Here is a 17,175-nt window from a genome sequence, read left to right on the forward strand (position 1 = left end):
CCTTTCACTTCCTGTTTGCCCTATTTTGGATTCTCTCTTTTTCTTTTGCAAATCATGAAATCATCAATAAAACCTTTCATGGGGTTTTAGCCCCTCACCACTTCATCTAAACTAAAAAGAAAACCGTTTTGGCTTTAGGTACATTTTAAAGTGAAGTGCTAGCCCTACTTGCATAGGCAGCAAGTTATTTCACAGCTGAAAGCAATCAATATATTTACTCCTCATAGTTAAGTGCATTGGTCCAGTTCAGCAGCTCATCCACTTCCCAGTCCAGAACAGCTTGGGTGCCATGTTGTTCTACAGACTGAATCACACCTTGTGTAGCACGCTGTACCAGGATGGTGGTGTTGGGGTCTGTAGTCTGGGCATGAAGGCTTCCTTCATAATACCTAATGTAAAATAATACAAGATGTACACCAATGTTATGGGGCAATTTAAATAGATAATGAAAATTGCAATATGAATGCACAAAATGTAGAAACCTACAGCCAGCAATCAAAAAGTCTATAGCAGTAAAAGATGACTTCTGATTGGTTGCTTTGTAGTACTGCACTTTGGGCACAGCTGCTTGATTTATAAAATAAGTCAACAGTAACAGAAAAATATATACAAGGTATACAATTAGAATTGTAAAAAGCAATGACAGCAGAAGTGACTCTTGCAAGAATAATGATGTCACTGAGCCTGGCAACCGGCGTAGTGTATTGGTTGAGTTGTATTTCACTATAAATTGCCTAGGCTACAATGCACAGACATCAAACAACTGTATTGGCCTTCAGATAAATCCCTGCAAAGTCTTAGACCCATATGTACACAAGAACTATATAAGCCCCCACCAATGAACCTAAACCCTGCCAATGTCAAATGCCAGAGCCTTTACTGGTGATTGAGGTTCTAGCATTTGACAGCTGAATGTCAGGGGCAGGGCTTAGTGCTGGCATGGGGCAGAACATCTAGGATAACTAAATCCAAAAAACAAGAATTTTATATATTGCAGCGTTTCAGTGCGTAGAGGTGGTGGCTGCATTAGTTTTTATTTTTTAGGCTATGAAGATTTTCAGAAAGTACAGAAAATAGCAGTTGATCTTGTGAGAAATGCAGTTTCTCTTTAACTTCCTGTTGAATTCACAAACTGTTATTTTTCCTATTTTCTGCAAACTACAAATCCCCCTTTCCCCATGTAATGGGAATAAAGAAAAGAGGATGGGTTTGTAGTCCTAATAAGGATTGCAGCCTAGTGTAATAACCATGGCTGCCCCCATAGATACAGTAGAGGAGTGTAGCCACTCTAAGACAGAAAGCAAGTTATCTGCTGGATTTCCAGATGAAAATTAAGGAAGCAGGTCCTAGAAAAAACAAAAGGGAAACAACCCACCTCATCTAAGGACACGTAAGCTGCTATATACACTATTACATTTTAGTTGTGGATTTTGATACACTTTAAAATCAACTTTGGGGGAAGTCAAGGCCCTGTGCAAAGCCTGGGTCCAGGCAACAAGGAGTGATCTGAAAATAACCCAGGTATTTGCAGGTGTCATAAAATGCCTTTACTCTATCTTTTTGTTTTCCTGCAGTATAAAATACTAAATATATACAGTCATGGCCGAAATTGTTGGCACCCTTGATATTTTTCCTGAAAATCAAGTATTTCACACAAAAAAGGTATTGCATTAACACATGTTTTGCTATACACATGTTTATTCCCTTTGTATGTATTGGAACAAATATAAAACAGAGGCAGAAAAGCAAATATGACATAATGTCACACAAAACCCCAAAAATGGGCTGGACAAAAGTATTGGCACCCTTAACTTAATATTTGGTTGCACACCCTTTGGAAAACATAACTGAAATCAGTCGCTTCCTATAACCATCAATAAGCTTCTGACACCTCTCACCCGGAATTTTGGACCACTCTTCCTTTGCAAACAGCTCCAGGTCTCTCTTATTGGAAGGACACCTTTTCCCAACAGCAATTTTAAGATCTCTCCACAGGTGTTCAATGGGATTTAGATCTGGGCTCATTGCTGGCCACTTCAGAACTCTCCAGCGCTTCTTTGCCATCCATTTCTGAGTGCTTTTTGACGTATGTTTGGGGTCATTGTCCTGCTGGAAGACCCAGGATCTTGGACGCAAACCCAGCTTTCTGACACTGGGCCCTACAGTGCGACCCAAAATCCTTTGGTAATCCTCAGATTTCATGATGCCTTGCACACAGTCAAGGCACCCAGTGCCAGAGGCAGCAAAACAACCCCAAAACATCATTGAACCTCCACCATATTTTACCGTAGGTACTGTGTTTTGTTCTTTGTAGGCCTCATTCCGTTTTCGGTAAACAGTAGAATGATGTGCTTTACCGAAAAGCTCTATCTTGGTCTCATCTGTCCACAAGACGTTTTCCCAGAAGGCTTTTGGCTTACTCAAGTACATTTTGGCAAACTGTAGTCTTGCTTTTTTATGTCTCTGTGTCAGCAGTGGGGTCCTCCTGGGTCTCCTGCCATAGCGTTTCATTTCATTTAAATGTCGACGGATAGTTCGCGCTGACACTGATGCTCCCTGAGCCTGCAGGACAGCTTGAATGTCTTTGGAACATGTTTGGGGCTGCTTATCCACCATCCGGACTATTCTGCGTTGCAATCTTTCATCAATTTTCCTCATCCGTCCACGACCAGGGAGATTAGCTACAGTGCCATGGGTTGCAAACTTCTTGATAATGTTGCGCACTGTGGACAAAGGCAAATCTAGTTCTCTGGAGATGGACTTGTAACCTTGAGATTGTTGATATTTTGCCACAATTTTGGTTCTCAGGTCCTCAGACAGTTCTCGTCTCCTCTTTCTGTTGTCCATGCTTAGTGTGGCACAGACAGACACACAATGCAAAGGTTAAGTGAACGTCTCTCCTTTTTATCTGCTTTCAGGTGTGATTTCTATATTGCCCACACCTGTTACTTGCCCCAGGTGAGTTTACAGGAGCATCACATGCTTGTAACATTCTTATTTATCCGCAGTTGTGAAAGGGTGCCAATACTTTTGTCCAGCCCATTTTTGGAGGTTTGTGTGACATTATGTCGAATTTGCTTTCTTTCCTCCCTTTTTTTGTTTTGTCCCAATACACACAAAGGGAATAAACATGTGTATAGCAAAACATGTGTTAATGCAATACGTTTCGTGAGAAATACATGATTTCCTGGAGAAATATCAAGGGTGCCAACAATTTCGGCCATGACTGTATATAAAAAAAAAAGTTAAAGTGGAACTTTAGTCAGAAATTAAGTCCTGCTGGATCGCATCATGCTGGAACCTTTTACAGGTATAGCAATGGAAAACATTAAAAGTAAGTGCTTATACTGTTTAAATGTTACTAAACCCCAGACCCTGCATTTACTATATCTGTTCTCCCACAGTACACGGAACATGGAAATGCAATTATTTTAGTAAATACACTCCTCAAAAAAATTAAAGGAACACTTTGAAAACACATCAGATCTCAATGGGGAAAAATGTAATGCTGGATATCAATACTGATATGGACTGGGTAATGTGTTAGGAATGTAAGGATGCCCCATCTTTTGATGGAAATGAAAATTATCAACCTACAGAGGACTGAATTCAAAGACACTCCGAAAATCAAAGTGAAAAAAAATTATGCAGCACTAGTCCATTTAGCTGAAATTTCATTGCAGCAACTCGAAATAGTTCCTAGTAGTCTGTATGCCCCCCACGTGCTTGTATGCATGCCTGACAACATCAGGGCATGCTTCTAATGAGATGATGGATGGTGTCCTGGGGTATTTCCTCCTAGATCTGGACCAGGGCATCACTGAGCTCCTGGGCAGTCTGAGATGCAATCTGGTGACGTTGGATGGACAGAAACGTGATATCTTAGAGGTGTTCTATTGGATTGAGGTCAGGCAAGTGTGGAGGCCATTCAGTGGTATAAATGCCTTCATCTTCCAGGAATTGCCTGCATACTCTTGCCACATGAGGCCGGGCATTGTCTTGCACCAGGAGGAACCCAGGACCCACTGCACCAGCGTAGGGTTTGACAATGCATCCAAGGATTTGATCCTGATGGTAGTCAGGGTGCCATTGTCTAGCCTGTAGAGGTCTGTGCGTCCCTCCATGGATATGCCTCCCCAGACCATTACTGACCCACCACCAAAACGGTCATACTGAACGATGTTGCAGGCAGCATAACATTCTCCATGGCTTCTCCAGACCCTTTCACGTCTGTCACGTGCTCAGGGTGAACCTGCTCTCACCTGTGAAAAGCACAGGGTGCCAGTGGCAGAACTGCCAATTCTGGTGTTCAATAGCAAATGCCAATTGAGCTCTATGGTACTGGGCAGTGAGCACAGGGCCCACTAGAGGACATCAGGCCACACTCATGAAGTCTGTTTCTCATTGTTTGGTCAGAGACATTCACACCAGCGGCCTAGTGGACGTCATTTTGTAGGGCTCTGGCAGTACTCATTCTGTTCCTCCTTGCACAGAGGAGCAGATACCGGTCCTGCTGATGGGTTAAGGACCTTGGACTGCCTGTGCAACCTCTGTAGGGTCCAGGTATTGCCTCATGCTAGCAGTAGTGACGCTGACCATAGCTAAATGCAAAACTAGTGAAAAACAGAAAAGATGGAGTAGGGAAAAAATGTCAGTGGCCTCCACTTGTAGAACCATTCCTGTTTTGGGGGTCATCTCACTGTTACCCATCTAGCGCACCTTTTGTTAATTTAACACCAAAGCAGCTCAAACTGATTAACAACCTCCTCTGCTACTTAACTGACCAGATCAATATCCCAGGAGCTTAATTGACTTGATGCTATATTCTGATTAAAAAATGTTCCTTAAATTTTTTTGAGCAGTGTATAAACTGCTAAATACCTTTTCTCATCAGCAATATATAACAGTCTTGTGACTTCTATCAGTGTTCAGCAGAGCACTGGTTAAAGCTTGCAGGAGTTTTCTTTCTGCTCTAAGAAGATGTAGAACCCCTGACCTCTGTCTGGACAGTGCTGATTGGCCTGGTGCTAATCACATGCACTCTTCCAAGAAAAAAAAAAAACCTCTAGCATTGCACACCAAACTGAGCGTGTGCAGAGTTTCTCCACACAATATGTCTTATCAGGAGATAAGAGGGGGACACTGGAAGAAGGGGAGGATCAGAGAAGTCCGGCTCAAACAGCATTTTTACACAATGCAGAGGATTAACTCCTTAGGTTTCACAGTGAGTATAACAAGCATGCTTTACTGCATATACAGACTGATTTTACTGTTGTGGGTTTAGTAACACTTAAAAATCCAGTAATACACTATCTCACCCTGCTCTGCACATGCTCAGGTTTGCTCTATTTTTTGGCACTGTGCCTCAAATGTAGAGGCTGATCTGCTGCCAGCCTAAAGATTTACTGCTGCTCAGCAGCAAATAGCAGCCTCAAGAAACAGGAACAATGCTGGAGGCATTTTACAGCACACTAATTTTGGTAGCATAACTACTAATGTGGAATGTATGTTCTTTGCTGAAGAACATTATTTTTTGTCAAGTTGTTATGGGTAAGGTCTGCTTTTAAACACCATTCGACATTATGTAGCGAGTGCACATCAATGTTCTGCAGCTAAGCATGTTTAAAAACCAGGACAGGCAGCATTTTATGTATTTTGTGTCATGAAAGAAGATGAAACAAGGAGGCCAACCTCTCCTTCTGAAAATGTTCATTAAGCTAGGCAGTATATCTACCGTGAGGCAAGCAAGGCACTTGCCTTGGGCAGGAATTTACAGAGGAGCGGCATCGCCCCCAGGCAGAAGGGGTACCACATCGGGGTCAGGACAGCCGACACACAAGCACAGGGACTGGCTGCAGAAGGTGGTGGGTGGATCCCTAGTGTGTGCAGGGAGGGGTCAGGGCCCGCTGTCATGCAGGCTCCAGCCAGGATCTGCAGTGTGTGCCGGGGTGGGTGAGGCCAGAGGGTGCCAGCAAGGGCATGTGGAGGATGAGGTTAGGGTGGATGAGCCACCCGCTCTTTGTTGCACCTGCTGCTGGAGATCCTGGTGGAGATGGAACACAGACTAATTACTGCTCCTGGCACCAGATCCTGACACCATATGGAAGAGCTGCTGCTGGACAAGTAAGATCTTGGAGAACTGGCGCTCCCCGCTTCTGTAATGCTGCCTCCCTCCTTTCCCGCTGCCCCCATCCTGTCCTGTCCTGAAGGGGTGGAAATAAGAAGGGATGGGACAAACTTAGATGGGGATCAGTAGTGCTGGGGTCAGTACTAAGTAGCATAGAGGTGAGAAGAATGTAACTCAGAGGTCAGCAGAGAGTAACGCAGAGAGCTGGGGTCAGTAGTAACACAGAGTCTAGCGGTGAGAAGAATGCAACGCAGAATTCAGAGGTCAGCATTAGGCAACGCAAAGTGCAAGAGTCAGGAGTAAGTCAATTACAATTTTTAGAAGGTCAGGAATGGCAGCCAGCAGCTCTCTCTATTTCTTTCATGACACTTTTACTTTAAAGAGGAATTGACCGCTTGAAACTGTGGTCTTCCTGCAGCTCATCTTTTCCCCAGTACTAACTTACCATGCCTTATTCTGCACTGTGTCTCTGTATGGGACTTTGCTTCCCCATGTCAAAGCCTCCAGCAAGGAGTTGAGAGTGCAACACAGTATTGACATCACCAAATCTCATTACTTATCTCCTGAGCCCAGCAGTCAGAGGCAGTAGAGCCTTATGGGTCACACAGCTTTACGGCTGTAGGTACAGGAGTGCCTAGATACACTCACCAGGAGGTGCACTGCTATTTTTCTGGAGGAATTCCAGATAAAAAGGAACACTGCTTCAGGAAAATTAGCATTTTTTTATGTCCTCTATAAAATAGTAAATTTTACATTTTTAAATTTAGTTCCAATTCAAATGAAGTGCAGGGAATTAGGAGACACGTTTGCAAATTTAAATGAATGAAACAAAATGAAAATCAAACACAAATGAATGCAGGTTCCCTGTGTTGCCAGTCGTATTTGTTTTTACTTCTGTACAGACCGCTCGCTCCCATGAGACTCCTTTATGGGCTAAAATATCCCTACTGACCTGAACCATTCAGTCATACACAACGTACACGGGAAACCTACAAAGATTCACCTTATCCATGTGCTCTATTTCTTAGCAACTGTCAGAAACGTACAATTGAATTTAAATAGCATTTCTTTCCTAAATGCATAATTTATAATAGTAATTACGTAGTTATATCAGACTGAGCATATTTTATGCAAGCAATCATTGTACCACGCTATAGAAATATCCCCAATGGCCTGCATGAAAAAACAATACTTTTTGAAATGTATCATTAATGTAAATGTTTTGGATAAAATTAATAATGGTCTAAATAAAAGAAAGTATATATTTTTACATATTGTTGATTATTATGTCAAAGTAAGTGATGATGAGCAAGAATTATTTATTATGATCATTTCTATTTTTTGTGGACAAAAGGCTTTCTTGCTAGAGAAAACACCAGCAGATGGCACTATATATACAGTCACTGGCATTCCAGTCCAGTTTCCATGATTCTTAGTTCTTCAGCAGAGTTCTCAGGCAATGTAACTACGTAAACCTGATACATTCTAATCTGGAATATTAGATTTCAAATGGCACTAGTTCTTAAGATATTAGACCTTATTTTTTACTAATATCCATTATTCAGAAAATATAATCAAATTAAAAACCCATAACTGCTGTGTATTTCTAGTGGTAGATCCAACTTTGTACCATCACTTGATTTTAATCTCTTCTTTATTTCCATCTGCTGCAAGACTCTTAACTGTGAGGAAGAACAACAAAAAGAAGCGCACCAACCTTGCGCATTACCTCAGTAACCAAAATTTATTGAATAAAAGAATGGTACTCACAAACAGCGAATAAAAACAGGCATGTAAGTCCTCAAAGGGACTTTAAAGGCAAGATGCAAATGCGAATCCCATCATGGAGGAAGCCACTCAGAACAGCTGACGCGTTTCGAAGGACAAGCCTTCTTCCTCAGAGCTGACTAGACTGAGAGTGTGTGTTCCCATTTATGCCTCCAGACTGAAATAAGGCCCTCCCCAATGGGTTGGGCTGTCCTGGGCAGGGAGGAGGGGCTCGGGTGTCACCAAGATGCAATAAATAATCATCAAGATTTCATAAAACCATATAAATAGTAGACATAAAGAATAGAATAGACATATACCGTATATACATATATGAAATCAATTAATACTACAAAATTCATTCATTAATACGTACAGCTTGTAAATACATGGATAAAAGTTTAAAAATTAAAAATGACCAATTAGCTAATTAATCTCTTCATTAAAAATTATTATACTATAATTAACATTTATTATTGTCATTGCACTAACGGTCAAAATGCATACAATAGATATAGAAAAAGGAAAATAGAGGAACTCACACAGTTAGATGAGCCATTCATGGCCAATGATTTCAGGATTATTCCCACAAAGTGGGCAAAGCAGCCTGAGTATTTAGCTAAAAATAGTAGTAATAGGATTAGTGATAACAGTTTGAGGAATGTTGCTATAAAAATATATATATATATATAACTGAATGTAACTGTAGGAGAAAGGTTTTTGTGGGCATTCATTCATGCAATCCAGCCGGGGATGACTCATATGGATGGTGGGGAGGAGACAGTATATTCCAAATGAATCCGTATTACCTATGTTGTTGTTGGTGGTGTGTATTGGTTGTTTGGCAGCAGAGGGAGATATTGCTTCCATAATGTAGCTGCAGATGGAATCTGCCTGTGAAACGCACGCCGTTGTGGCGTGGTAGTTAATGCGCGTGCGCAGACCATCTCGCGCATGCGCACTAGGACGGCAGCAGCGCGAACTCAATGGCACATATCCAATAGCCATTGCGCGCGCAACAGGCAGCGCTGCTGCATCACCACAAGGTCCTAGTTTCTCCAACCCCCACTGGCTGCTGTCCGATCAAATGCATACAAACAGATTGAATGTGTATGTGTCTCCAGGCTACGACGAATCGTTAGTGCAAATTGCCACCCCCTATAGCTATAATCCCACCATCAAAGCTTTAACATGAGGAGTATTTATCTGACATATATATGTAAACTTATGTGTGCTCCTACACAATGCATGCATACATGCACATGGATATAAGAAATCATTAATGATTAATTGAAAATGTAAAAAACACATATATATAAATAATACCAGTGTCTATATAAAAAATTAATTATATACCATAATAATAATATATAAAAAATATAGTATAGATGTGCATCAATGCACATACATATGAGAAACACCTACACCCATATTCCCATATATATAAAAATACACACATATATACACATATACATACACATATATACTGTATATATATATATATACATACACATACATACAAACATTGTAAATAGTCTTCTACACAAATATACATATATATACATATATAAAAAACCAACACAATTGATGTTAATAGAACAGGATGAGCCAGCAAAAAACTAAACACCTATACACATATACACACACACGCATATAAACGCACATATATACGCATATATATATATATATATACATAAACATACATACAAATGCACACCAGACATGTCTCTCACTCGCAAAAAGCTAGATGAGAGTATGTATTTCCAGGTCATCATTAAGCCCTCCAGGGGACAGAGTACCCAATGTAAAAATCCAGAAGCTCTCCCTCTTGGATAGCTCCTGATGTCTCCTCCCACTATCCAGGTCCTTAGAGATGGCCTCAATCCCAAACACTTTCATACCAAGATAGTTACTAGAATGCTTTTCTTTAAAATGGCGGGGGACTGAATACTTATCTTTCCCTAATTTAATACTGCTCTTATGCTCACAGATTCTAATCCTAAGGCACCGTGAAGTGCGGCCCACGTATAATAAGCCACATGGACAGAGTATGCCATAGATGACAAAGGAGGTGCCGCAATTAATGAATTGTTTGATGGGGTACCTTTTCCCATCAGTACTTGTGAACTCTCGTTTTCGATGGCATATTATCTCACAGGTCCCACAGTTTGAGATGCCACATCTATAGCTGCCCTTTTGATCGAATACCATTGACCATGGGCCCGGGTTAGCTGTCGTAGTTTTACGCACTCTGCTTGGTGCTATTTGACTCCTAAGATCTCTCGGTTTTCTAAAGATGAGCGTGGGCTTGTCAGGAAGTGCATTCCCAAGAGTGGGATCATTCTTAAGGATGTTCCAATTTCTTGATAAAATTTGTTTGATATGCCAAGACTTACTACTAAATCTGGTACAAAAACGTGCTTCCTTATTGTTGAAAGTGACAATGGGTTTTTTAGAGTTAGATTCGGTTTCTATAGAAGCACTGGAGTCATACATCACTAAATATTTATTGCAGGCCGTCTCTATAAGACTTTCCTTATATCCTTTATCTTTGAATTTCTGTTTAAGGATAAGGCTCTGTTCAATATAATCTTGTTTGAGCGTACATGTGCGTTTCAGCCTACAAAACTGTCCAAAAGGGACATTTTGGATCCATTGGGGGTGGTGGTTACTTTTAGCGTGTAGATAGGAGTTACCTGCTGTCGGTTTAAAATGCGTTTTTGAGCATATCACACCATTACTCTCGTGTCTAAGTTCTAGATCCAGAAATACCAGTGTGTCTTTATCAATCACATGAGTGAACGAAATGTTGTATGGGTTATTTCTGCAGTGATTTAAGAATCCATCGAGTTCTAGATCGGTACCATTCCAGATAATAATGATATCGTCTATGTATCTTCCGTACAATACAAGATTTGCACTAAAGGGATTATTACTCCAAATATACTTATTCTCCCAAAAGCCCATAAATATGTTCGCGTAGCTGGGAGCAAACCGGGCTCCCATAGCAGTGCCCTGGATCTGGCGGTAATGTTTATCTAGAAAAGAAAAATAATTATGGTCCAGTGCAAATTGAATGCAATCGAACAAAAATTGGATTTGGGTATAATGAAGTGGTGAATCTTTTGCCAAAAAATGTTGGATGGCTTGGAGGCCAAAGTCATGTTGAATGGATGTGTAAAGAGACACCACATCTAGAGACAGCCATCTATACCCCTGTTCCCATTTATATCCTGCTAGTATCTCCAGTATGTGGCTGGAATCTCTAACAAATGATGAGAGATTCATGACAATGTCTTTTAGGAAATGGTCGATATAGCTGCCTAGATTACTTGTCAGGCTACCTATGCCAGAGATGATGGGTCTACCAGGAGGGTTATCTTTGTTTTTATGTATTTTTGGAATATGATAAAAAAATGGAGTGGCAGGGTGTTTAATGTATAAGAAAAGGAATTCCTCTTTAGTGAGTATACCATCTGATAGTGCTGTTTCCAGCAGTAGTTTATACTTTGCTTGGTACTGGACAGTGGGGTCAATGGGGAGGACCTCATAGGTCTGACGATCGTTCAGAAGTCTTAAGGCCTCGCTAATGTAGGTAGCTCTGTCTTGAATAACCAGACCACCTCCTTTATCGGCTTGTCTAATAATTACATTTTTATTTTCTTTAATGATTTTGAGGGAGGCTTTAAGTGGGTCTTGTTGTAGGTACTGTTTCTGTGTAGATGCACTGGTGTTACAGATTTTCTTGAATTCTGTAAGCACTGATTCATAAAAAGTTGGTAAATGATGACCTTTGACCCAGTGGGGATAAAAAGTGGATTTTGGTTTAAAACTGGTGTGCATGATTTCTCCCTGAGACCCAAGCGCCATTTCAGTGAGGTTGAGATACTCGAATGTATTGTCCATAGATGCACCCTCTATATACAGATTTTCTAGAATATCTAGCATAGGCGTTTCTAATGACATCTCCGTCAAGGAGGAATCTGGGGAGAGGTGTAAATGGTTTTCCTTCTCACTAGACGTGTTGTCTTTTAGCAGAAAGAACCGCTTAACTGTCAGGTTTCTGATAAATTTATTCAGATCTACAAAAAGATCAAACAGATTGGGTGGATTGGGAAGGGCAAAATTCAGACCTTTTTTCAAGAGTTCGAGTTCAGAATCTGAGAAGGTTGATTGTGATAAGTTATAGATTTTAATAGTGGGGAGGGGAGCTTCTATCATTGTCTCCTTCCTCTTTTTGTGTCACGATTCGTCGTAGCCTGGAGACACATACACATTCAATCTGTTTGTATGCATTTGATCGGACAGCAGCCAGTGGGGGTTGGAGAAACTAGGACCTTGTGGTGATGCAGCAGCGCTGCCTGTTGCGCGCGCAATGGCTATTGGATATGTGCCATTGAGTTCGCGCTGCTGCCGTCCTAGTGCGCATGCGCGAGATGGTCTGCGCACGCGCATTAACTACCACGCCACAACGGCGTGCGTTTCACAGGCAGATTCCATCTGCAGCTACATTATGGAAGCAATATCTCCCTCTGCTGCCAAACAACCAATACACACCACCAACAACAACATAGGTAATACGGATTCATTTGGAATATACTGTCTCCTCCCCACCATCCATATGAGTCATCCCCGGCTGGATTGCATGAATGAATGCCCACAAAAACCTTTCTCCTACAGTTACATTCAGTTATATATATATATATATTTTTATAGCAACATTCCTCAAACTGTTATCACTAATCCTATTACTACTATTTTTAGCTAAATACTCAGGCTGCTTTGCCCACTTTGTGGGAATAATCCTGAAATCATTGGCCATGAATGGCTCATCTAACTGTGTGAGTTCCTCTATTTTCCTTTTTCTATATCTATTGTATGCATTTTGACCGTTAGTGCAATGACAATAATAAATGTTAATTATAGTATAATAATTTTTAATGAAGAGATTAATTAGCTAATTGGTCATTTTTAATTTTTAATTTTTAAACTTTTATCCATGTATTTACAAGCTGTACGTATTAATGAATGAATTTTGTAGTATTAATTGATTTCATATATGTATATACGGTATGTGTCTATTCTATTCTTTATGTCTACTATTTATATGGTTTTATGAAATCTTGATGATTATTTATTGCATCTTGGTGACACCCGAGCCCCTCCTCCCTGCCCAGGACAGCCCAACCCATTGGGGAGGGCCTTATTTCAGTCTGGAGGCATAAATGGGAACACACACTCTCAGTCTAGTCAGCTCTGAGGAAGAAGGCTTGTCCTTCGAAACGCGTCAGCTGTTCTGAGTGGCTTCCTCCATGATGGGATTCGCATTTGCATCTTGCCTTTAAAGTCCCTTTGAGGACTTACATGCCTGTTTTTATTCGCTGTTTGTGAGTACCATTCTTTTATTCAATAAATTTTGGTTACTGAGGTAATGCGCAAGGTTGGTGCGCTTCTTTTTGTTGTTCTTCCTCACAGTTTCGTTTGGGCTTCCCCAGCCTTGGTGTGGAGCTGCACGACCTTGTCTATTTCGGTGGTTCCTTCCTTTTTTGGAGTTTGTTCCATCTACTCACCACCGGTCTGGGTCCTGGAGCGCAGGAGATATCGCATTTTGCAAGACTCTTAACACCTCTTCTCGTAACCCTCTTTTACATACAATATTCTAGGTAACTACTTGAGACGATAATTCTCTCTAAAGTCCATTAATTCCTGGCTTATGTCAAATGTGTTTTTTTGCGCATTTTTTGAGTGACATGCATGATTTCAATAGGCTGCCCTACGGGTAACAAACGTGGCAAAGTAGCTCATGAAGCTTTTTGCTGCGTTTCAGTCTCCATATTTTTTAATGCATGATTTGCCACATTTTTTGTGAATTTTCGCTTGTGGCAAAATGCACGGAAACTTTTTTTTTTTTTTGGTTTGTTTAGATTTAATGAATAAATCATGCTTTTGCAAGGATGTTGGAACAACAGAATATTTTTTATGGTATACTAGAGTATTCTTAAAGCACTATTTGTGTTCAAATGTTCAAAAAGTCTAATATTACTAAACAGAATTGACTGACTATATATGAATATGTGTCTGATGGTGAAATAACTTTCCACCGTGCCAATAGGTGTGCAGAAGAATTCTGGATGTTTTCGTATCCTTGTGATTTCAAAATAAATTATATAAAAAATAAAAAAAAAAAAAACTCCCAACTGTCCCTCACTTGGAACAAAGTCCCTCTGTTCCCCTTTGCTCCTCTTTTTTGTTTCAGGTATATTTAACAAACCAAAAGGGTGCAAATATAAGATTTTTTTAATTAATAAAGTGGTTCTAAAGCCTTAAGGTTTATTTACTTTAATGCATTTTATGCATTAAGGTAAAAAACCTTTTGTTACAGAGGATACCCTAGCCCCCCTCCCAGCCCAAAATACATACCTGTGCACAGTCTCAATCCAGCAATGCATAAAAGCAATGATCCTTCCGGCTCTGTTTTCCTCACAGAGCAGATTGATTGCAACAGGAGCCATTGGCTCCCGTTCTTGTCAATCAAATTCTATGAGGAAGGAGCAAGAGCGAGCCCACATATGTGCCACCACAGCAAGTGGCTTCTTATGTTGGCACACGTAGAAGGAGGAGGAGCCAACAGTGCCAGCAGGGAAACCAAGAAGAGGAGAATTGTGGCTGCTCTGTACAAAATCATTGCACAGAGAAGATAAGTATAACATGTTTGTTATTTTAATTTTTTAAAAATGGGAAGCTTTAATATCACTAAGGTTTACATACAATTTAACTGTTCTGAACAAGAGCCAGACAAACAAAGGGTCAAGAAGCAGGTACGATGCGAATTAAGCTGGGAACCACAGGCTGAAAATCATTGAAAAGCAGTCAGTTCAGCAGGAACTTTTGGCTCACGTGTACGGCTGTTTATTCTACAGAAGCCAGTCTTACGACCAGCTTCTGTCAAGCAGGAATGCTGGAAAACCAGCATTTGACCAGCTTCCAATACTGGGAACCAAAGGCTGCAATCACTGACTGGTGTGTTCTAGCCAAACAGCACATACATCCAATCAGATGCAGGCACTGTTTAGGTATTGTAACCACTGCAGTTGCTGGCTGTCAGTTTAAAATGGCTGCCCTTTTGCACCTCCATCAATCCATGCTGTTTAGCGTGACTGGGGAAATTGAATGATTCCCCGTGGGGCTGAGCAAAAGAAATCTTAATATGAACAGCCAACTTAGGGTTGCGCCAGCAGTCAGAGGGCGCCCCGATTGTTTTGGATGCCCAACAGCCTATTGGGATGTTATACACATTGTGGTATATGTGGAGCTTGCTTTGGTATAATAGAGCAGAAAAGACATATACACATTTAAAGTTATTATATGGAAGCTCTAAGTTTTTCCAATTAGTCACCTTTTTCAGTTGTACTAGAGAGGGCTTTTAAAATGATTCAGCATAACATACATCTTCACTATCTACTCACATCTTTCTCATCCAGTCAATTTTTCGTTGCTTTTGTTTTTTTAATACATCCTGAATCCTCTGCAGTTTGTTGTGGTTGAATTTGACCCTCCTCTTATTATCAGCTACAGTCACTTCATCTAAACTGTCAAAGACCTGAGGAGATAAAGAATTGAGGTTAGTAAAAATGTATCATTGGGCATGTAATATCCTGCAGAGCTACTGAGCAGTTCCAGCATATGCAGCAAGGATCTATAATAAGACGGTCTCCTTCTAGGTAGATAGACATTTGTTTTAATTCCCCATTTTAAAAGAAAGACAAAATGTATTATACGTATAATTAAAAGGGGCCACTAAATGCATACAAAATACAACTCTCAGTCATGTTCCACAGTAAAAAAAACTAATTAAAAACTTTAAATAGTCCATAGGTGCTCTCAAAGATAACTTTTCTTCATAAATGTACTCTCTAAAATTATTCCCACCCCCCACCTAAGGTCCTATACTTGACTGTCCGCGCGAATGGAAGATCATGCTGTATGGAACATGGGGAACTGCACAGATGCTGCTACTGGATGGGAAGTGAAGAAAAAAATCTACAGTACATACAGCAATAAAAAGTTCATGGGGTTTAAACCTTCTGAAATGTCTGTGGAAGTTTGTGCCCATTCATCCAAAAGACAATTGGTGAGGTCAGGTACTGATATTGGATGATAAGGTCTGTCTCACGAACAGCATTCTAAATCATCTCCAAAGTGTTCAGTAGGGTTGCTGTCGTGGGGGCTTTGTGCAGATCCCTTCGGTTCCACATCATACCATGTCTTTATGGACAGATCTTTGTGCACAGGGCACCGACATGCTGCAAACCTTGCCATAAAATTGGAAAAGCAATTGTCTAAAATGTCTTTGTGTGCTGTAGCAGTAACAGTACCTTTTGCTGGAAATGCCTGACCTCAATGTAGAAGGGTATCCACATACTTTTGTCGGTGTAGTGCATTTTAAACAATTTTTTTCTTTGCTGGCCAATATGGGTGAATGTCTGATATTGCCAGGACTGGGTAAAACACCTCTGTGGCTGGCACCACCTCTGCCCTTTTCCTTATTGCTACTCTAATTTTGAGTCTTATGGAAATGAATTGGAGTGGAGTGAAAACTAAGGGGAGGCTATGGATCATAACCTGGGAGGAGGTGAGGGTCTACACAATTTATATCTCCAAGTTGACTTGAGAAAAAAAAATCAGACAAGTGGAATCCTGGGTTAGGTTGCTGCCACCAAGACCTATCTTAAATGATCAATGAAGTAAGAATAAAGTCTGGGTTATTTGGAGTCACATAATACAAACAGAATTTACATATTATAAAATAATGCAACAGACAGTTATGCAATCACTGACCCTGAGTGTCAGGAGCCTCCAGCCATTGTTCTCCACCCGTTTGTACCAGCCACTGTGGGTGACCTCTGGAATGACACCATGGTTATGGATTTGTTTTGGCAGCAACTGTTTCACACATTGCTTGGTGTAGTCTTTAGGACTATTGGCACACATATCCACAATTGGTCTGTGAGTAAACAACTTATAATATATGTTGGGTGGAAATTTTGTCTGCAAATGGAATTCAAACAATGCATTACAGTTTTGTATTATTATTATGATGCAATGAGAACTTTAATTTAAACTTAAGCTTTTGCTCCAATCTACTCATCTACATTTGAATTTGACTTGACACTTTGTATAAGATGTACAAAAGGCAGACCTCTCCTCTACCCCATCCCTGAGTTGTCTTTACCACAATCTGACATCCAATGTAAACCCCCAGTCATAATAGCAGACAGTAA

At 40.6% G+C, this 17,175-nt stretch overlaps 1 protein-coding gene and 1 long non-coding RNA gene across 4 annotated transcripts in view; one reads left to right on the forward strand and one right to left on the reverse strand.

The window, feature by feature from the left end:
* LOC149470213 (uncharacterized) overlaps positions 1–17,175 on the forward strand; it is a 179,264-nt gene that overhangs the window by 88,251 nt on the left and 73,838 nt on the right. The window lies entirely within an intron of this gene.
* CUNH11orf65 (chromosome unknown C11orf65 homolog) overlaps positions 1–17,175 on the reverse strand; it is a 54,844-nt gene that overhangs the window by 11,197 nt on the left and 26,472 nt on the right. The window contains exons 5-7 of one of the 3 annotated variants that reach the window (XM_089666046.1): positions 16,733–16,942; positions 15,361–15,494; positions 316–389 (exon numbers count right to left, since the gene is read on the reverse strand). In XM_089666046.1, coding sequence (XP_089522172.1) covers positions 316–389; positions 15,361–15,494; positions 16,733–16,942 — 418 coding nt within the window. Of the gene's footprint in view, positions 1–218; positions 390–15,360; positions 15,495–16,732; positions 16,943–17,175 lie in introns of all 3 variants that reach the window. The other 2 variants (XM_089666038.1, XM_089666055.1) reach the window with 2 other exon arrangements.

This window comes from Staurois parvus, unplaced genomic scaffold (assembly GCF_062004578.1).
Source record: "Staurois parvus isolate SC_StPar_1 unplaced genomic scaffold, SC_StPar_1.0 ptg000050l, whole genome shotgun sequence".
Lineage (NCBI taxonomy): Eukaryota > Metazoa > Chordata > Amphibia > Anura > Ranidae > Staurois > Staurois parvus.